General features: G+C 45.6%; 1 protein-coding gene across 3 annotated transcripts; it reads right to left on the minus strand.

The window, feature by feature from the left end:
* Positions 1 to 18: 18 nt before the first annotated feature.
* Positions 19 to 18757, minus strand: gigyf1a (GRB10 interacting GYF protein 1a). 3 transcript variants are annotated; one of them, XM_088293660.1, is made up of 25 exons: positions 18382 to 18757; positions 15662 to 16327; positions 15523 to 15586; positions 11931 to 12060; positions 11732 to 11827; positions 11518 to 11635; positions 11190 to 11298; positions 9534 to 9733; positions 9152 to 9381; positions 8947 to 9067; positions 8301 to 8486; positions 7922 to 8079; positions 7416 to 7590; positions 7170 to 7336; positions 6782 to 6879; positions 6601 to 6701; positions 6450 to 6523; positions 6188 to 6319; positions 5911 to 6114; positions 5601 to 5803; positions 5348 to 5502; positions 5108 to 5271; positions 4797 to 4941; positions 1745 to 4461; positions 19 to 1661 (listed from the first exon to the last, which is right to left on the minus strand). In XM_088293660.1, the coding sequence occupies exons 3-24, from the start codon at positions 15555 to 15557 to the stop codon at positions 4394 to 4396; spliced, it is 3069 nt and encodes a 1022-aa protein (XP_088149786.1). In that variant the 5' UTR covers positions 15558 to 15586; positions 15662 to 16327; positions 18382 to 18757; the 3' UTR covers positions 19 to 1661; positions 1745 to 4393. The 3 variants fall into 3 exon arrangements, with proteins under 3 accessions (XP_088149786.1, XP_088149785.1, XP_088149784.1); XM_088293659.1 differs by having other exon boundaries at positions 7113 to 7336; XM_088293658.1 differs by having other exon boundaries at positions 7035 to 7336.
* Positions 18758 to 18850: the final 93 nt, after the last annotated feature.

The following is an 18850-nucleotide window of genomic DNA, read 5'->3' on the forward strand; positions in this document are numbered from 1 at the left end:
GCAAGTGAATTGCACTGGTCCGTTGCTAACTGCTAGTATTTATTTTGCTCTTCAAACAAAACAGTCCAAATTATTTACATATCTTTCAGATGCTCCTTTTCTGACAAGTGTATACGCTTTTTAAAGCGGAAGTCAAGTCGCAAATATTCTTTGCAATATGTTCTATATGCCCCCCCCCCCCCCCGTCTAACCACGGTATTTTGTGTGTGGGTGAATTAATCTTCTTTCACAAACGAAAAATTAATCCTCTTATGTTCAGAGTGAGTGAGCATAGAAAATATGAGATATATATTTTAAACTTGACTTCGGCTTCAACTTTCCAAGACTATATTACAAAGGGAGCTGAGCTGATTGGGTTCTAACTGGTTAAGTGTCAAGTTTTGTTTGAGAAATGCCAAACAACCAGATATGCATACACCTATTACAATGCAATGGTGCTGTTTATCTTGTCATAAAATCTAAAAATTTACTAAAGACCAACTAGAAACGCTGTGCTGTGCTTTTTCATAAAAAAATTAACTTATTTTACCTGACAGACTGACATTGTTAAAGTCTAGAATTTGTACCTTTTAGCTCAGTCAAAACCGGCGCAAATCTGTTCCAGTACTAGTCAAATCTCACATGCATTGCTGTTAATTCAAAGTAAATCTGTCATCACTGGAAATGGCAACATCAATTTATTAAATCGGATGATAGTCATGCATCAAATAGAGGATTCCTACTCAAATTCAATAAAAGCCTTTTTTCTAAATTGAAAGATGATCTGGTATAATTTGGCTTCGAGGTTTACATGTTGCTGAACGATATTTGGTCACGCGGCCACAAATCGGATTTAACTTCAGTCCTTTCAGCTCAGCTCCAAAAACAACAGACTTCAGGACTTTAATTCAGTCTGCACCAGCCACACATCTAAACAACACTATTCTTCACTGAAAAGGGAAAAGGAAAAAACCCAAAAAAAAACCCAGCAAACCCTCCCAAAAAATAAAAGAAAAAGCCAACCACCAGCCCAGAAAATATATACATGGTCAAGAAAAGCTTGCTGCTCTGATCTTGAGATAACCAGAAAGGCCGATACAAAAGCGCAGGTTGTTGTGCAGTTGTGTCCGACTCAAAAGTCAGTGAAGCCATTCAGACTCGACTGTACAGTTTTAAGGCATGTTGAACTGGAGAATTAAAGCAAAATTCTTGAGGGAAAATTCAAAAACACCAACGTACAAATGTACAGTATTTACAGAGCCCAAATTTAACTTGTGTGTGTGTGTGTGTTTGTGACTGGATAATCTATGTGACATGGAGCTAAGTGTTAATCTGTGTCAAAAGTCTTGTCTTTTTTTTTTCCTGTTTAGTTTTTTTTTCCTTTTTTTTTTGTACAAGTCTTCAGTCCAACCTAATCCACGGCTGCAGAGCTTCGTGGTGGCTCATTATCCACTCCAAGCCAAACAGGCTTTTTTTTTTTTTTGTCCTTGCCATCCAAACAGGTCCTGCTGGTAGGTTAGGACCCACTTCGGAGCAGCCCGTCCGAGGTGGGTGATGATGGTCATGGCTCACAGACGGTATCCGCTGTCCTCGCGTCCGCCCGGTTCATCCAGGATGCTGCAGAAGGTTCGAGTTCGCTGGCTCCGTTTTAATCTAGTTGCCAAGACGGTCGCGGCAAACTCCTGCGAGGAGACGAGAATGCGACATGAGTACATTGAGCAAAAAGCAACATGTCAACAAGGTGATCCGGGTTTGTATGTCATACCAGTGCCGAAGGGTCAGACCTCGTGTGGTTGTTTTAGTGAAATTCTGTAGCCATGGCAACGTCCATTTGCTAAGAGTCCTGCTGAAGCTGTCAAACTCCAGGGGGGGGGGGGGGGGGGGGGAGTCTTAAAAAAAAAAAAAGTCTCTTCAAAAAAACTAACAAAAAAAATAAATCATTCACTCTGACATAAATGGCGCGTCACAAGTTTTTCCTTCATCTGTTCGTAAGCCGTCTTGTGGTCTACTCTGAGGGGTGATAGAAAAATATGGTTATGTACAGGAGGCTCCAGTCTTTCAGTTCATTTTCGGAAATGTCTTTTCCGTGACGCCACCGTCCTCTCGTTGTGCTCCCGTCCCCAAAAATGGTACCTCACAGCTTGAATTGAACAAAAGTGCATAGGTGAGTTGAAACAGGGCAGGGTGAGTGCTGGTGAGGACTGAGCCCGGGACTCGTATTGCCTCTCAGTTCCCTCTCCGACTGGCTTCGCCCTGCACTCCATTCCCCGCACAAAAAACAAAACAAAAAAAACAATGGAGGCCAATCCTTGGATATCCCCATTCTGCACTGCAGTCCCAAAAAGCTCCCGTTCGGCAGAGCTACTGTCCATCTCTCCTCCGAGGACACCATTCAATGTCCACAATGGCAGAAGCGCACTTGCAAACCCTGCCCATTTGACATGGGAAATAAAAAAAGACATGGGGGTGGGGGGGATGCACCCACTGATATCCACATGGTTTGTAAACAACCAAAGCTCCAGTATGGAATAGAAATAATCCTCCTTTAATTCTTAGTCACCATTTGTACGACCAGGATTGTAGAGGCAGTGTGTTCAACTGTATCTATCCACAGTTCTTTTCTCTCCTCCACCGTGTACTTAAAAAAAAATACAAATCTCCTCTTTGAAGCTTTCTTGTATTTTGTTTCCATTTTTGAAATCTTCTGAGGAAAAAAAAAATATCAGCACGGGTTTCTTGTCATTTTTTGGAATACATTCAATATTTTCTTAAGAAAGAAATACACTTCACATGGCGAGAATGAAACAAAAAAAAAATATCACAACTTAAGAAAACAAAACAAAGAAACACATACAACAAAAATAGCAGCCCCAAGTGCTCATTATCTTAGTCCAAATACTTTTTAAACTTTGTATATAATGTATATATTTGTATATATTTCTCATAAAAAAAGGAAAACTCGTCATTATCAAATTGCAACAAGGAACAAGTAACAATGCTAACCCTACATGCACCGCGAAGATGCTGCAATTTTTTTCTCTCTCTCTCTCAACCTTTCATTCACAAGTTCGAGCGAACAAAAGGCAACGTGATCGCACCCCACGAACCTTCAGATGGATCACCCCCAGACCGAACTAGTAACACCAACGATATATTTCTATATATTTTTATATATATATAAAAACACACACGTGACATACACTGTGCTGAGCACTGACACACGTCACACTCACTCTGAAAAAGAGCTAATGTCTCAATGGCCACGCACCCGATCCAAGTTCTTAGGCACAAATGTGCATTCATACACAAAAAAAAGCACATTATTGAAAATGAGTACCTGTAGTCTCGACTCATTTCTTTCAACAGTAAATGAACAATCATGCACGCACGCGCACAAGCCCGCGCACAAGCCCGCGATCTTCATCTCCTGTAATTCCCAAGTCATTCAAACACAACAGAGTTAATCACCGAAGAGGGGAGAGAAAGAGCTGCTAAGAGAAAAAGGATGTGTTGTGCAATTGCCCTCTCTCTTACTCAACACGCACACGCATCCAAGTACAAAAACAAACATAAGAACAAAACAATTCAAGAATGGCCACTTTCGTCTCAGACATTGGGAAGCAACTTAAAAAAAAAAAATCTACATTGTGCACACTGGTATATTACGGACAAGAACCAATCACACATCAGTCATTCACGCACATTCACAAAAAATATCCACTTCTACCACTAACCCCCATTTTTTTAAGGATTTTCTATTTTTTTTTTTAGGCAAGTGCAAATCTTCAAGTTTTTATAATCCACTTTTCAATAGCTTTACTTTTTTTATATAAACGTAAAAAAATGCAAAACAGAAATATCAACAGTGTTTGTCTTTCGAGAAAAAGGATTTGCTCTCAACTTAAAGGTCCCCGACTTTGAAACGCTCAACACCCCGCCCCCCCCCACCCACCCGTGTTAACACTTCCAGTTGTGATGCTCACATACCGCATGCACACTGATTTTGAGCACGCACACTCAAAAAAAAAAAAAAACACACACACACAGACAAAAAAGAAATATTCAAATCCCATCTCAATAAAGTGCATTAGTTCAGTATAAGGTGCTTAAAATGTTGAGTGCCAGAGGATACCCATGTTTCTTTGAAACGCATGCCTAATCCCACCCGCCCCTCCCTCCACCCCGTTGCCCCTGCTCAACTGGTGGAGCAGGAAGCCCCTTTTTTTTTTGTCACAACCACAAGAGGGGCGGGCCGCTCATCATCCCAATCCCAACGCACCCCCGTACCTCCTCTTAGGCCTGCTCCCTTCCCCCATCCCCGCGGGTTCCCCTAGCAGTGCACATTCGTTATCAGGTTTGTCTGATTAAAAGACAAGAAGGCCTCAGGTAGCTATTGCTGCTGCGCTGCGTCACATCAGTAATCCTCCACCATCTCCATCTCATTCAGGCTCAGACACTCGGCCGTACTGTGGAATGAGTAGCCTGCGGGCGGGAAGAAGGCGCAGGGAAGCAGGAGTTGCGTCAAACGAGTAGCAGGACGCGCTCATACAGTATACAATTTTTTTGAGGGCATGATTAATTCCTCAGCCTCAACTCGGCATGAGACTAGAAATTAAAGTTTTATTGCGTTTACCCTTTTTGTTATGAATTCATTGATTTAACTGTCTGCGTGTTTATGCCTGATTTTTACTTTATATACCGCGCTTCGTATGTGGCTGTGGTTGGTTTAAAGTGTTCCATAAATGAAGTTGAGAAGGCGCGGCCGTCAAAAAGCCCTGCTCTAAATACACAAGGGGGATGTTTGTGAGATGACATACCTAAGATGCTGGGATCAGAGTGCAGCATCATGGGCTGTTTTTTTTTCATCTTCCCTCCTTGGTTGTCATAGAGACCAGCCTTGCCCATGTGATTGGCCTGGAACATCGACTGCAGGGCGCTCGCGCTCATACCGCGCATCGTGTCCTGTTAAAAAGGAGAGAGGGTTCGCAAGTTAACTAATGCAACGAGAGTTTTCAGCATTCGGGAAATTCACGTTGAGGCTCGCCACTTCCTTCGACGGCTGGGACCATTAAGAACAAAAGTATTTCACGCGCGTGACCAAGACAGCAAAGTCTTGGCTCGACTTTACCTGCTGCTGCTGTCTCTGCTGGTTGGCTTTCTGTTTGGCACGTCGCTCCAGAAACTGTTTGGCGAACTCTTTGGCTTCCACTGTGTCCCCCAGGTAGGACCGGATGAAGTCCAACACTGCATAGGGAGACTCCACCTCCTTCAGGTAGGCCACAATCGTAGCAACTGTGACCACACGACCAAGGTGTTGCAATCAAACTGCCCCCTTCTTGGATCCAAATGGCAACGGGAACAATCTTACCATCCAGAGAAGAGGAGTTGCTGGGAGAGGTGTTGAGGGCGTGCAGCATCTGCTCACACCAGGTGGTGAAGCCATCCTGAGGCTTCTTTCCCTGCAACAGCTTCAGCAGATTCTCCTCCTCGTCTGTGCGGTTGCGACGCATCATGTACTGCTCACTGGCGGGGTCCACACACACACACGCGCGGGATTGAGCCGACGCGATACAAGAGGAATGCAACGCAAAATGAAAGCACCACGTGGGAAACAAACGGACCTGAGTGAAGGGCTGCTGCGACTGTTCTTTAAGACCAAGTTATTGTTGCCGTTACCGCGCAGGCCGACCTGGTGTTTCACGGCCTCTTCCCACATGCCCATGCTGCCGCTTTTGCCGTCCATGCCTCCGGGCCCACCCCAGATGCCAACGCCGTCCCCCCACTGACCTCCCATGGAGGAACTGCCCATCGACATGCCCGAGTGCTGCAAATCAGAGAGAAAAACGAAGCATTGCTCAAACAATAAAAAGTAATAAAAAAGTAACAAAGACCTCATCGAAAAGCAAGTGAATTTAAGAAACGAAAGCCTACCCGCTCCCTCTGCTGCTGGGCTCTCTGCTGCTGATGCTGCTGCTGCTGCTTCAGAAGTCTCTCCGTCTCCTGCTGCATCTCCAGCAGAGTGAGCGGCTTCCCCGTTTTGGAGAGCCCGGAGGAAGCGGCCCCACTCCAGCCGGCGTTGCCTGCCACTGGCCCCGGCTGCTGGGGGGCCTGCTGCAATAACTTCAAAATCAGCTCCTGCAGAAGGAAGACGCGGCGGGTCAACCAGGAAAAGCGGATGAGGGAGGAACAGGACAACACGACTCGTCACCTGCTTGCGTCGGAAGAGCTCCTCATCCTCCCTTCTCTTCTGCTCCTCCTGTTGCCTCCTCTTCTCCTCCCTCCTCTTACGTTGCTGCTCCTCCTCCTCCCGCTTCGCCCTGAGTTCAGCCTCTCGCCTCTCCTGCCGGAGGGGGGGGGGGGGGGGGGGGGGGGGGGGGGGGATCGGTTACAAACACAGCATCAAGTCACCAGAGAAAAGCAGCAAGAATAAAAATCAATCAAGCGGCAAACAAATCATTTTGACAGCAAACCTTTTGAAGCTGTTCCAGAGTTGGACCCTGAGTTGAACGATTCATTGTTATGTCCCAAAGACTGGCTTCACCACCTGCGTCAACGTAAAAAGGGCATTTCGAGCAGAGCGCCATTTCCGCTTACGCATTTGACTCGTAGAACAGAACGCACCTGACGGCTGTGAAGCTGAGGTATGCATGTCCCACATGGACCCTGTATCTGGCACTGACATCGACCTGTTCATCGAAGGCATCATACCCTGCTCACTGCACCTGCGAGCGACGGCAGCAAAGAGCGAGTGGAATTGCAGCCCTCCGCAGTTTCGTGCCGGCAGACGGCTGTCGCCACTCACCTGTTAATGAGCTGGAATAACTGCTGCTGTTGGAGCTGCTGATAGAGAGCCGCTGCCAGCTCCTGCTGTTTTTTCAGACGCTCTTGGTCCAGGTTTCCCTGAGGGGGAGTGGGGGCGGGGGCACAGGACAGTTCGTAAGCGGCATGCCTTGGCAAGCAACAAACCAAGCGTCTCCAATTACAAACACTGATCAAAGCGTCTTTTACTGCATGCACAGACGTCAGTTAATCCTTAGAAGAGGAAAATCTATTACCGTGGCCTGTCTATCCATCTTCCCTCCCTTCTGCATCCACCCCTTCCCATCGTCTATGTTGGCTGAGCTCTGACTCACAGTCCCGGCGGGCCCCCGGGTGGGCTGCGGGCGCTGCGTTGGTGGTGGCTGTCTCACCAGCAGGGGCGGCGGGGAGGGCCCCGGGGCGAAGGGCACGCGGCCCCACATCTTGATGACGTCGCCCAGGGGTTGGAAGCCCTCGTCGCAGCCCCGCTTGACCAAGAGGGTCATGGTGAAGTAGCCAGCTTGGAACCACTCGCACATCTCCACGGTGGTGAACGGACCTGAGCCAAGCCAAGATTCTTTGGATTACGATTTGCTCATTCGGCACCCAAAAAAAAAAAATAGCATTGATGGCGATACCCTGAATCTCTCCCTGGGGGTCCTTGTAGAACCACTTCATGGCGGCCTCGTGCGACAGAGGCAGAGCGGCTGCGGTGTTCCTGCTCTCCTGCTGCTGCTGCTGCTGCAGAGCTTGCGTGAAACACTCCTCTTCTAAAGATGTGTCCTGCAGCGATGCCACCATCTTCTCCGCCTCCTAAACACGGACAAACAAAATGCATAAATTAGTGCCGCGTGGAACTGTGCCAGAAGAAAGTCATGCAGGAAAAATTCAAGAGCCTTTGCGTTTCTGTATGATTCAAAACCTCGTGTGCATTTTTTAAGGCATTTCAATTCATCATCTCTTTGCCAGTTTTGCTCTCATTCATTTGCTTGCGTGTGTTTTCTTATCACAACCGAATGTGTCTTTGGCCATTTTTAAATCCTCCTTTTTAAGCAAATCCATAAAAACAAGCTAACATAATTTGTGGATCCTTTTGCAAACTCTGCTCCTGGATTGACTGTAGAGAATGAGAAAGGTTGCATACCTGTTGCAAGTGTTTCATGCCCTCATCATCTTCAGTGTCTCCTACCCCGGACGGAGGCAGGAGGGGAGCAGCAGAAGACGGAGGCGGTGGAGGCAGCACGAAGGAGGAGGCAGTGTTTGAGCTCACCTGGCTCTTGGATCCGACAACCAGAGCCATACCTGACACACAAATAAGAGCTGATTTATTTGGGGTTGTTTTTCAATTTTAGGTTGCAGTGCAACATGAGCAGGTGCCAGCAGCTGTTTCAGTAAACAAAATACTCAAGAGCTGTGGATAAACATACGGCGTTGCATATCAAAGCAAAATGTCCACATGAGCCACTCGCTGCTCCGAGAACAGCGCTTATGTAAACTGAGAGGACCTTGAAGAAACTTGCTACCTTCGCTTGGTGGGCTACTGTCCTTTAAAGGGTGGCTGTTGCTCAGCTGAGCCGTGTCCGCTGTTGGGCCACTGATGCTGGGCTGGGGCTCCAGAGATGGAGGGGCACAATGGGCGGGAGGGGAGGTGGAAGGCGCCGCTGGCTTTGCCTCCCCATCAACTGCAGCTGATGGGGATTCCTTACTCTCTGACGGAAGGAAAGGAAAGTGATCAACGGCGAATCAGAATCGCGTTATTGTCGTCGTACTACAGAGTGCAAGGAAATGGAAGCAACACAGCATGTCCAAGAAGTAGAGAAAAACAATGACCGACAGGGAAATACAGGACGAGGGCATGCCGGGTTAACTTTTAGAGTGATTCGTTTTCATAGATTGAGAAAAAAAAAAAAACATTAGAGGGAGGAGGTGGAGGGAAAAACTCCAGACTGAGCTCTTGCAAGAGTAGCACAATATGGCTTTGGAAAAAACACCTCAGCAAACAGACGCACATTATGTGGAGGTGGGGTGGAATGGGAAAGTGTCAGAGGGGTTGGCATTACAGCTCAAATGCAGTGAGCAGGCTTTCGCAAGCCATAAACGCGGCGCCACACCCCAGTCGCAGCCGAGCTCAATAAACGACAAGCAACGAGCTGGAAGGAATCCACTAACCTTTGTCTTTGTCTCCATCACCGTTGTTTCTCTCCGCATCAGGAAGACTCTCCTCTTCTTCCTCCTCCTCAATGCCCTTGAACTCCAACTCCTCCTCCAGGATTGTCTCCTTGCCACCCTTCTGAGAAAAGACCACCCCAGAGGAACTTAAAAAAGGTACGCCCATCGACATCAAGACAGAACCAAACTCGACGCGAACACTCACCTTCATAGGCATGAAGGCGCCGGAGGAGTCAAAGGTTCCCATTCCGCCGTCCTCCTCATCCATACACCACTCAGGCAGGCCGTCCCTGTCGTCCTCCGGCCCCTCGGTGCCGGCGCGCCGCCGACCAGCGCCGAGGTTCTCGGGACCCCCGAAGTCAAAATCGAACTTGCGACGGCGGCTGTCACCTGGACAGCCGTGATCCCGCCAGCCTGCTGAGCGGGGACCGCCATCTGACAAAACAAAGAACCCACCGGTGAGCCGCAACTCGGTCCTCATGAAGCTCTACACAAGGACTTCTTCGAACAAAAAGAAAAAAACAAAAAACTAAAACAACCAGAGGGAGTACAACTAAAAATAGAAAAAGTGTTTTTGTTGATCATACCGTCCCTGCGGGGTCCAGCAACTCTCCAACTGCTTGCCGGCTCGCCCTCCTCCCCCTCCTGCTCCTCCCGGAGAGTGCGCCAGTTATCGCTGTCAGCCCTTGTGTACTCCTTCCTCCCGGAGCCCCCGGGACCTGCAGACTCCTCGAAGCCAGGGCGGCCCACCTCCCGTCGGAGCGGCTTCTCAAATCGACGCTCGCCTCTGAAATTGCAGTCAAACATGAGGGCGGGGAAGCAAACAAATGATAGGGCTGCTCACGGGTGAAACGGCAAACATTTCTCTAACTCAATCTCATTCGGATGTGGTAACAAAGGGAAGGGAAAAGTTTTGCAAATCCTGTGAATAGTACACAAATGGTTTTTTTTTTGGGGGGGGGGGGACTATTTTTTAATCACTTTTTTTTTTTAATTGACTGGAACTTCTCAACAGTCTGACCCAAGTCCACGCAAACATTATCATCTAAACGGTTGCCACCAACATCGAAACATCATCTTGAAGTCATGTTCAAATGCTAATTAAGAAGGCTGAAAAACCTCGGATAAAAGACGCTCGCATCGTTTCGCACGGCGCCAGTTGGCAACATGTGTGGCTTTGCAACTACAGAGCCAAAATTGTAGAAACACCTTTGGGGGATTTTCACGACACAGAATATCAAATTTTCTGAATTGGCTCTGGCTCACTTAAGCTATTTCATATTTTGTACTTCACAGAAGTGTCTTTTCAAGCATGTCCATACAGCACTTTCATTCTGGATGCAATATGGTGAAAGACGGCAGTCGTGATTGCACAGGGCTTTCAATATGCAGATCATGTTACATTTTAGAACATTTGGCAATAATATAGCGGTAAACAAAAAGCTTGCCTCACTTTTATTGCAGAATAAACAAGCATTTTTCATACCCTCAGAATAAATTCTCAATCAAATAATTGGCAAAACCAAACAAACGACCCCGCTAACAAGTAGCGTTTTAACTGAGGAGGCGAACGAGGAGACGCGTCGCGTGCTAATTGCTAAAGTGACATCGGGAAAGACCCAAAATAAGTGCTTAGGTGTACAGTCAACTTTTAAAAGAAGTGTGGCAAGAACCGCGCAGCATGACAAAATGCTCGAGATCTTAAACGCATGTTAAATCTCATCAATCATATTTGAACGACAGAGTACTGACTTTTGAGATCTGCACCATAATAGGTCTCAAAATTATTTATTTTAATTTAGCTTTGCTCAGGACAATGGGTTTATTGACATATAATACGACCTTTATCTTCAATGAAGCACATTAGAATGAAATATTTTTTTTATACGCAATTACACAGAATTCAAAAACTATACTTGACTGCAAGTAGTTTTTAAAAACTTAAGAAATGGCCCCCGCACAAAACCGCTTGAGTGTCCTTGCATTATTACAGTAAGAACTTTGATTGTTTTTAATGGTCTATTCTGTCGTGCTTGTAAACGTCGCTGTACATGTCGAAGAAAATTGAAAATCACATTGAGATCGCAATACAAGTCAGATTAATCGCAATACAACATTTTCCTAAAATCGTTCAGCCCTAACGTACAAGTACAGAAAAAAAAAAAACTTTTTTTAAAGGGTGATTCATCCTGGGGCTGCGTGCTATTCACGGAAAATTGTGGTCGAAGTGCCGACTTCCTTACCGGTCGTCCCAGCTCTGGCTACGGTGTATCTCTCTGGAACTTCGACCGAAACCAACCTCGGCATCTTCAATACTTCTTTGGTAGAATCCACCTTCCCCGCGGCCCCGGCCTGTTCGCACACAAACACACACTCAAGCATGTGTGGCTGGACCCAGCGAGGTCAACAGGAAGCAAGCTCCACCAAGATGGTGGAGAAAAAGGAGGAAATGAACACTTGACCATTTCCCTAAATCGCCGTCATACGGCCGACCGCAGTTGCCGCCAAACACGGCTCGATTTCTCTCAGAGCGTTTTGCATTCTGGTCTTTCCCCTAAGGAGCAATCGTACCTCTGCTGCCTCTTGTGGCGCTGCGTCCTCGGACCGCTCCGGCCGGGGTAGCGCCGCCCGCCCCTTTTCCCATGAGCCGCAGAACAGCCACACTATTCACAGACATGGAGAAGTTCCTCTGCGAGGGGGAGAGCGGGGGAAGAATGTGAGGAATGTCAGCCAACGGAGCGGCTCACCTTGGCGCTGTCACCGCGCTTTGTGTTACGAGGCTGACCTGCTCCTCCTCAGTGAGAGGCACCAGTGCCAGCGGCTGCATGGGCTCATCTTGCAGAATAGCAGCAAATTCCTTATCCTGCATGTCCTCTGGGACCTAAAATAAACAACCACGGCGGCGGCGTCACGGAGCGTACCGTCAACAAAGTGGCGGCAAAGAGACCAGTCTTGACCTGGGAAGTGACGACGGCGCGACCTACCTTGTTGTCTTTGATATAAAGTGCTAACATCTCCTCTCGGCCGTAGCGGTAGTCGGCCAGCTTGTACTTTGGCATGGCGGGGGAGGGAGGGGGGGACGTCACACTCCCCCCACTGGACAGTGCACGGAGCCTGGGTTGGGACGGCCGCAGCGAAACGTCAGCATCAATTTGTCATATGATTGAGACGAGAGAAAGACTTCTGAGAGTTCCGTGGCTACGTCGACATGGACACATGTATTCAGATTAAAGGCCGCTTCCGGAATAAAAATGTACACACCCCCAATCGGAATATTCGGACCTGATCAAGCCCATTCCAATCAAGATTTTATTCTGAACAAAAGGGGTTGTTTATGTCGATTGATAATCTGATCGACGCGCGTGAAAAAAACTTTGGCAAGAAACCGTCTTTACCGCGCCTGCGTGCGAAATCGATTTATGCTTTTCTGTTATTCCGAAGAGCTTGTAGAAGCAGAACGAACGAAAGACAGCGGGCGCAAGACTGCATTGAAAAGTGCGGCCTGAAGGATACGCGTCATTAGGAAGCGATAACTCGACGTAACAGTGCAAACGGGAAAAATACGCAAAAATGACGCTAACGTTTAGCGTGGAAATGGACGGAGCCATGTTTTGTTGACACGGAAGTCACGACAGCTTCTATTCTCGATACAGTTGGTCAATCTGCGCATGTCAAAATAATTTGCTCCAATCAAAAGCGTGATACATGAACATACAAGTCCTTGTCAGATCAATATTTTTAGTGTTTATGAATGAACAGTGCATCCGATTAGAAATTTAATCCAAACCCTGATCGGATTAAACAAAATTCGTTCACGTTAACGTAGCCCGTGATTTTGAGATCTTTCCTCAAGATTGCAATTTATTTTTCCAAAATTCCCTTTTCCCGTGTATTTGGTTAACCCACCCCCCAAAAGAAATCTCTCTGTATTACAAGAAATAATCAGACGTCTTATACAGCCGTCAGGAAAAGCGCTATTACGTAACCGCAAAATTTTCACCGGAATGATCAAAAGGGGCACCTAACAGAAAACATCGCTGACTTCACATGCTGAAACAAATCAACAGTCGCCTCCGCACTCAGTGAATGCACTTTGCTTCCAAATATATTAGTTTTCCAGAAAAAAAAAAAAAAAAGGCTGTTACAAGGAGGACGAGCTTCCAAGGCAGTGAGCCGAACAATGGCTCCATTCACTGGCCTCTCCGAGGCGCGTTATTGACTCACATCGAAACCATATGGACCTCTGAGACGAGGTGGGAGGACGGTGTTAGCAGAAGCGCTACGGACTGAGACCGACACAGAGCGCAAGCCAAGTGATTAAAAGCTACTTTGTATTACCGCCTTATTCAAATCAGCCTAGGGCTGGGCGATAAACCGAAAATTTACCGTTACCGAAATTTATTACTATGACCGAAATCATTTTGCCCATGTCGGTAAATTCGGTGTTTAAAAAAAAGAAACGCCTTTTCTGTCTGCGGCAATGTTCATGCCCCTTTAAGACCGCTACAGCGCCTCTATTCACGTGACTCCATCCGCCTGATCGAGAAAGAAAACAGACGTCGCTGTCGTAGCTGGCGATTGAAATCCAGAAGCTATTTCACCACCCACAACACAACCATGCTGTGCCGAAAGTTCAAAGTGAGAAGCAAGGTTCGACAAGTGACAACAGCCCATGAACGGAGGCGACACCAAACGAGAGAACATCTCAGAGGTGGACGCGATAGCCTAGCACATGGCTAAAGATAAAGCTCCTCTCGATCCAGTGGCGCGCACAGGATTTAAACGCTTCATGGAAGCCGTATTTCCCGATATGGACTACATCGGGCCGGGAGCTTAGACATGTCAAGCATTTTGCATCCACATCCGACTTGTGGTCGGGTCGCAACATGGATCCCTGATTGAGCCTGACTGTGCATTACATAGATGACAAGTGGCGACTGCGCACCAGAGTGCTCGAGACGGCACAATTTCCCCGATGTTTATTTGGCTTGCATTGACATTTTCTTTCATTTTATTTAGCATTTTTTTGCTTGGCATTATTTACATCATGACAGCATCTTGGTGCAATCTATTTGCAGAAAAAGATTTTGCAAGAGGTACCCTTTTTCTTTGTGACATTGTTCAAGTCATGCAAAGCAAGCTATTTGGAATGTTTATACAAATGATTTTTGTACTTTTATTTTTCATTGAAAGTAATGTGTACCAGTTGGTCAATAAGAAATTCCTGCATTTATTTTGATTTTAGTCCACGGGGGAATTTATCGTGCATTTATCTTTATCGAGGTAAAATTGCTCAATTTCTCACGATATGGATTTGAGGTCATATCGCCCAGCCCTAAATCAGCCCATTTTTTTTTTTAGGTGAAGGGGGAACAAGGACCAGCGAGAGGCAAACCAGCAGTTGCAGATGTGCCGAGACGTGAGAAAGAGAAATATTCTCCCCGTCTGGCCGTGAACCAGGAACGTTTGCGGCAGCTACAAATGGAGTGTGACCAAACGGCAGGCTACACCTCCCTCCCATTAAAAACGTTGCACAAACATCAACTGGGAAGGAGGACGGCAGCGGAAATGGAAGTGACGATGCCGTCGGTGCCGACTTGAGAACAACCCGTCATTCAACTTGGATTGCGGGGTTTAGAAAAGTATCGCAATTGTTTGTTCTTTACACAAATTGCCGAATCACAAAGACGTGCGAGATAGAGATCACACACATATAAAAGAGGTCCAGCAAGTCATCGATTACTGATCCACAATTAAAATAAATCATTTCAATTCAAATTACAATCGTCCAAATCTGCAATATTTCAGCCTCGCAAGAGTAAATATTCTCAATTTTCCGTAGTCCTACGTGAGAGCAAATTGATTATTTTCCTGTTTTTTTTTTTATTTTATTTTATTTTTTTACAAAACATTTGCAAAGGTCTGGTTTGACTTTGGAAAAGAAGCAACAATTTTTCCCGATTTTCTGACTAATGTTGCTGATCAAAGCTTTTACTAAATCGCGATTTATCTTGTGCATTTTCTGCATTGCATATTTGAAATTCCCTTCATTTGATTCAAGGCATAGAAAACAATTTTTAAGCAAATTCATGGATTAATCGACAAAATAATCGCTAGATCAATGATTATTATTACTATATAATCGTTAGCAATAGACCAATTTGGCTTTTTCAGTGTTAAGAAAAACACCGACTTTTAGTAGTCAAGGAGGCTGATAACTGATATTTGCCGATACTCCATTAGCGGTAAAAGTGGAAATATTGATCTAAAAATAAGTCTTTAGTAATAGCTACAAAGTCTCAACGCTTCCCTTCCAGGGGGTCATAAAAACTCTTAGCCAATGTGGCTAAACGGAAGAAAAATCTACCAAAATAAAAATCAAGCGCATGTTAAATATTGACACCGAAATATTCAACACCCATATCGCATATTGTGTGTTTTTCCAAATATCTTGCAGCCCTACTCTGAAGCACATTTGTCATGCAGTACGTTAAGCCTCCTTTAATATTCAGAAACATTATTTTGATGTGTTGTGGTTCTAGTGTGCAGGCGGTGTCCAACTGTGCAGCGTCTCACCATTCTGGGCCGAAGTTGAGAGTCTCAGCAGTCATATTCCTCACGTCCACACAGAAGTGAGTATCTGGGAAGCAAATGCATTCTTCAGCCTCAATACATTGTTATCGTCGACATATTCAAGCCACGTGTACACGCGTACCCCGTCCAGAGATATGGGAGCAGGCTGGAGCTGGCTGGGTTGAGTTAGGCTTGGGTGACTAGAAGGCCGAGTGGTGCTTAAGCTGTGGTCACAGGGCGCCCCCCCACCTCAAAAATACACATCCACAAGAATAGCTGCCAGTTGTAGGTGCTTGAGGGGTACCAGGTTATCAGTCCGTACGTGCTAAGGGAGGGCTTTGACGACAGATTGGAGAATGGAAGCTCCTGCTACTCACAAACCATTAAGGTTGTAAAACTTTGAAAAAGGAAAAAAAAAAGGAACTTTGGAAATCATCAATGAAACAAAAATAGAGGAATTGCTCGTATTTCTCACTCTCCCTTGCGCTCGCTCTATCTTTTTTGTTTCGTTTTTACAGCAGTTAGATCTCACATTTAAACTCAGAACCTGAACCACTTCATCAAAAAAGGAAACATTTAAAAAAAAAAAAAAAGTCACAGCCGACAAAAAATAAACAAAACAAAAAAAACAGGCTGCTGGAACAGCTGCCGAGAGCAGACGCGAGCCGCACTCCTCTTCTCTGTGCTCGCCCGCCTTTCCGTTCCCTTTACTTGGCGCCTTTCTCGCTCGCTCCGACTAAAATGTGGACTGGCGGAGACGACCGTCCAGGTAACGCCTTGACTTCCTGTCCTCCTTTCCTCTGCGCCACTAGGAAAAGACAGAAAACACAACTGATGAACACGCCTCAATGTATCACCGCCAGACAGTCTGATAATAATAGTAAAATTAAAAAAAAATTATATGTATGATGTACAATTTTTAAAATGACAAAGTGGAAAGCAGGACTTAATTCATCACATCACGCGCCGCTGGGGAATAAATGAGACGGCAAACTTTGTCTACAGTCAAGCAGCAAAATCCGAAACCTAAGAATTCTCTTGAAATGTTGGGAGAAATCCGCCAGGCACCAAAAAAATATTGAGACGGCTCCATTCTGTCCAATCCTTGACACGTTTTACACGTCACTTCTTGAAATGAGCCAGCGTGTGGCTTTGGTGAAAGGAAAGGTTTCAAGCCAACAAAACTCTTGGGATAATCTATTCGTAATTAAGAAATAGTCCTGTTTTACAGTGAGCGCACACATATATCCAAAATCACTTTTTTTTTTTAATTTATTAAACATTGTTTTGGGAAGGTTCTCAAGCTACTTTTATCACTTTAGAAAGGATGATCATTCGAAAAAACAAACAGATCCATATGGGGACTGAACAACAAAAGTGATTTCGGAAAAAACATATCAAGGGGTGTGTGATAGGCGGCTTAAGAAACGACGTTTAGTTTGCCAGTACCCAGGGGTTGATAAAAACAAACAAAAATCGAATCACTTACTTTTAGCTTATTTGATAAAAAATTATAATAAAATAAATCTCAATAGGCTTCACATAATGCAATTAAAAGCACATTTAAAAGCAGTTACAAAGTAAGATTTTAAAATTTAGAATTAAAAAAAAAAATGCCTTACTAAAATTACGAAGCGAGTCCACAGTGAAAGAACAAAATTTTGGAAAACATTCTTTCAAAAGGATTGGGAACATCTGTAATCATAAAGTATGGGAAAAGGCCATCCAAATTTAACTTGACTTCAGAGAATTTACACGTCTGGTATGTTTAAAATCTTTACTTACTCATTTCAATCACCCTGAAAATGGAGGACAACAGTGAATAGGTGGGGCGTGTTATATAAAAGTACAGGAAAAATGTTGCTTTTTATTTTATTTTGAAACATGTCCGCTAACAAACCAAGTCTAACTTTGTTGATTACTTTTTTGATAAATCAAAAAAATTAGATTAGTTTTATACGCATCATTTTCATCGCTTTATTGAAAAAAAAAACTACATTATCTTGATTTGACATTGTGGAAATTGGTACTGGTTTAGTCAAGTCAGAAAATAGACAAGCTGTTCCCAAGTAAAAACCGATGTTATTTTAATTTTAAGTTCTCTAAACGATTATCAAAATTAATGCTGACTAATTACATAATGGCTTACATTAATTGTTGCAGTGACTTTGCGAGCACTCCGTTAACTATCGCTGCACAGCTGCAAGCCGTTTCAAATCTTTTGGTTAGCCCGCCATGCTTACGGTCCTTTCTATCGTAATTTGATTTCATCGTGCTGGTTTTATCGCAAAACACTTGACTTGAAAACACGGCGTTAAAAGATCATTTCGCTGCCTGGTGCACCTTCAACGGGAACGAGGGGCAAAATACAGCGCAAAAACCTCGCGCTGACTCACCTAATCTACATTGTTTGGTGTTGTGAAACTAGCATGTTGGTGGGGAAGGGAGGGGGCTGCTTGAAAGAATCGATGGCACACATCAAGTGGGGGGTTTGTCACACAATATCCAATTTGTGCAGCGAGCAGCATCAAAGCTCGGCGTCGATGGCCGAGGCCCTCGGAGGTTCAAATGACACCAGCAGCTATGATGGCGGAAGGGGGAGGCGGAGTGTCGGGCTCCTCTGGGCCTGTTCGTTGGCAACATCGCCAACGGCCGGCGCTCGCTTGCAAAGTCCACAAAGGGGCGAGAAAGGAGCTTCAGAAAATAAAAAAAATAACCCCCCAAAACATAAGAGCAAGCGCGAGGAGTGAAAAAAAAGGTCGGCCGCGGCTAGGCCATGTTAGCGCGGCGGCTAACGTGAGCTAGCTAACTCGCAATGAGGAACCAGCCAGCAGCTCTGCAAGCAAGCGCAGCTTAGCTTACCTTCACTTGTTTCCAATCGCAAAGCACCAGCCAGGCTGCGTCGCCTACAGCCGATTTACTGCACGCATCGCTCTGCGAACACTCGTCAACGCGTTCGTTCGACACGACGGTACTCTCGGGAAGCCGTGCTTCGTGGCCAATGTCGTATTTTTGTTCTTCCTCGCCTTCCACCAACGGTCGCATCAGAGTGTGTGTGCGTGTGTGTGTGTGTGTGTTGTGCCTGTTAGTCTTGTTGTTTGTGTTTCGGAAACATGGCCGTCCGTGTGATACCACGTGACTGCACACTGGCAAGCGGCGGGCCAACCAGAGGCGGCCAAAGTACTCACATTCGGCTCTGTACGCAAACGCTTGTCTAAAAGCGAAAGAAAAAAATACTAATAAAAGAAGAAGTGCTGATTCTGCAAGACTGTATCGCCGCCACACACAAAAAAAAGTTCAGCGTCATGTTGTAAAGTGATTCATATCACTT

The sequence above is a fragment of the Idiotropiscis lumnitzeri genome, chromosome 4 (genome assembly GCF_059441095.1).
Source record: "Idiotropiscis lumnitzeri isolate Australia: NSW breed Sydney's pygmy pipehorse chromosome 4, RoL_Ilum_1.0, whole genome shotgun sequence".
Classification (NCBI taxonomy): domain Eukaryota; kingdom Metazoa; phylum Chordata; class Actinopteri; order Syngnathiformes; family Syngnathidae; genus Idiotropiscis; species Idiotropiscis lumnitzeri.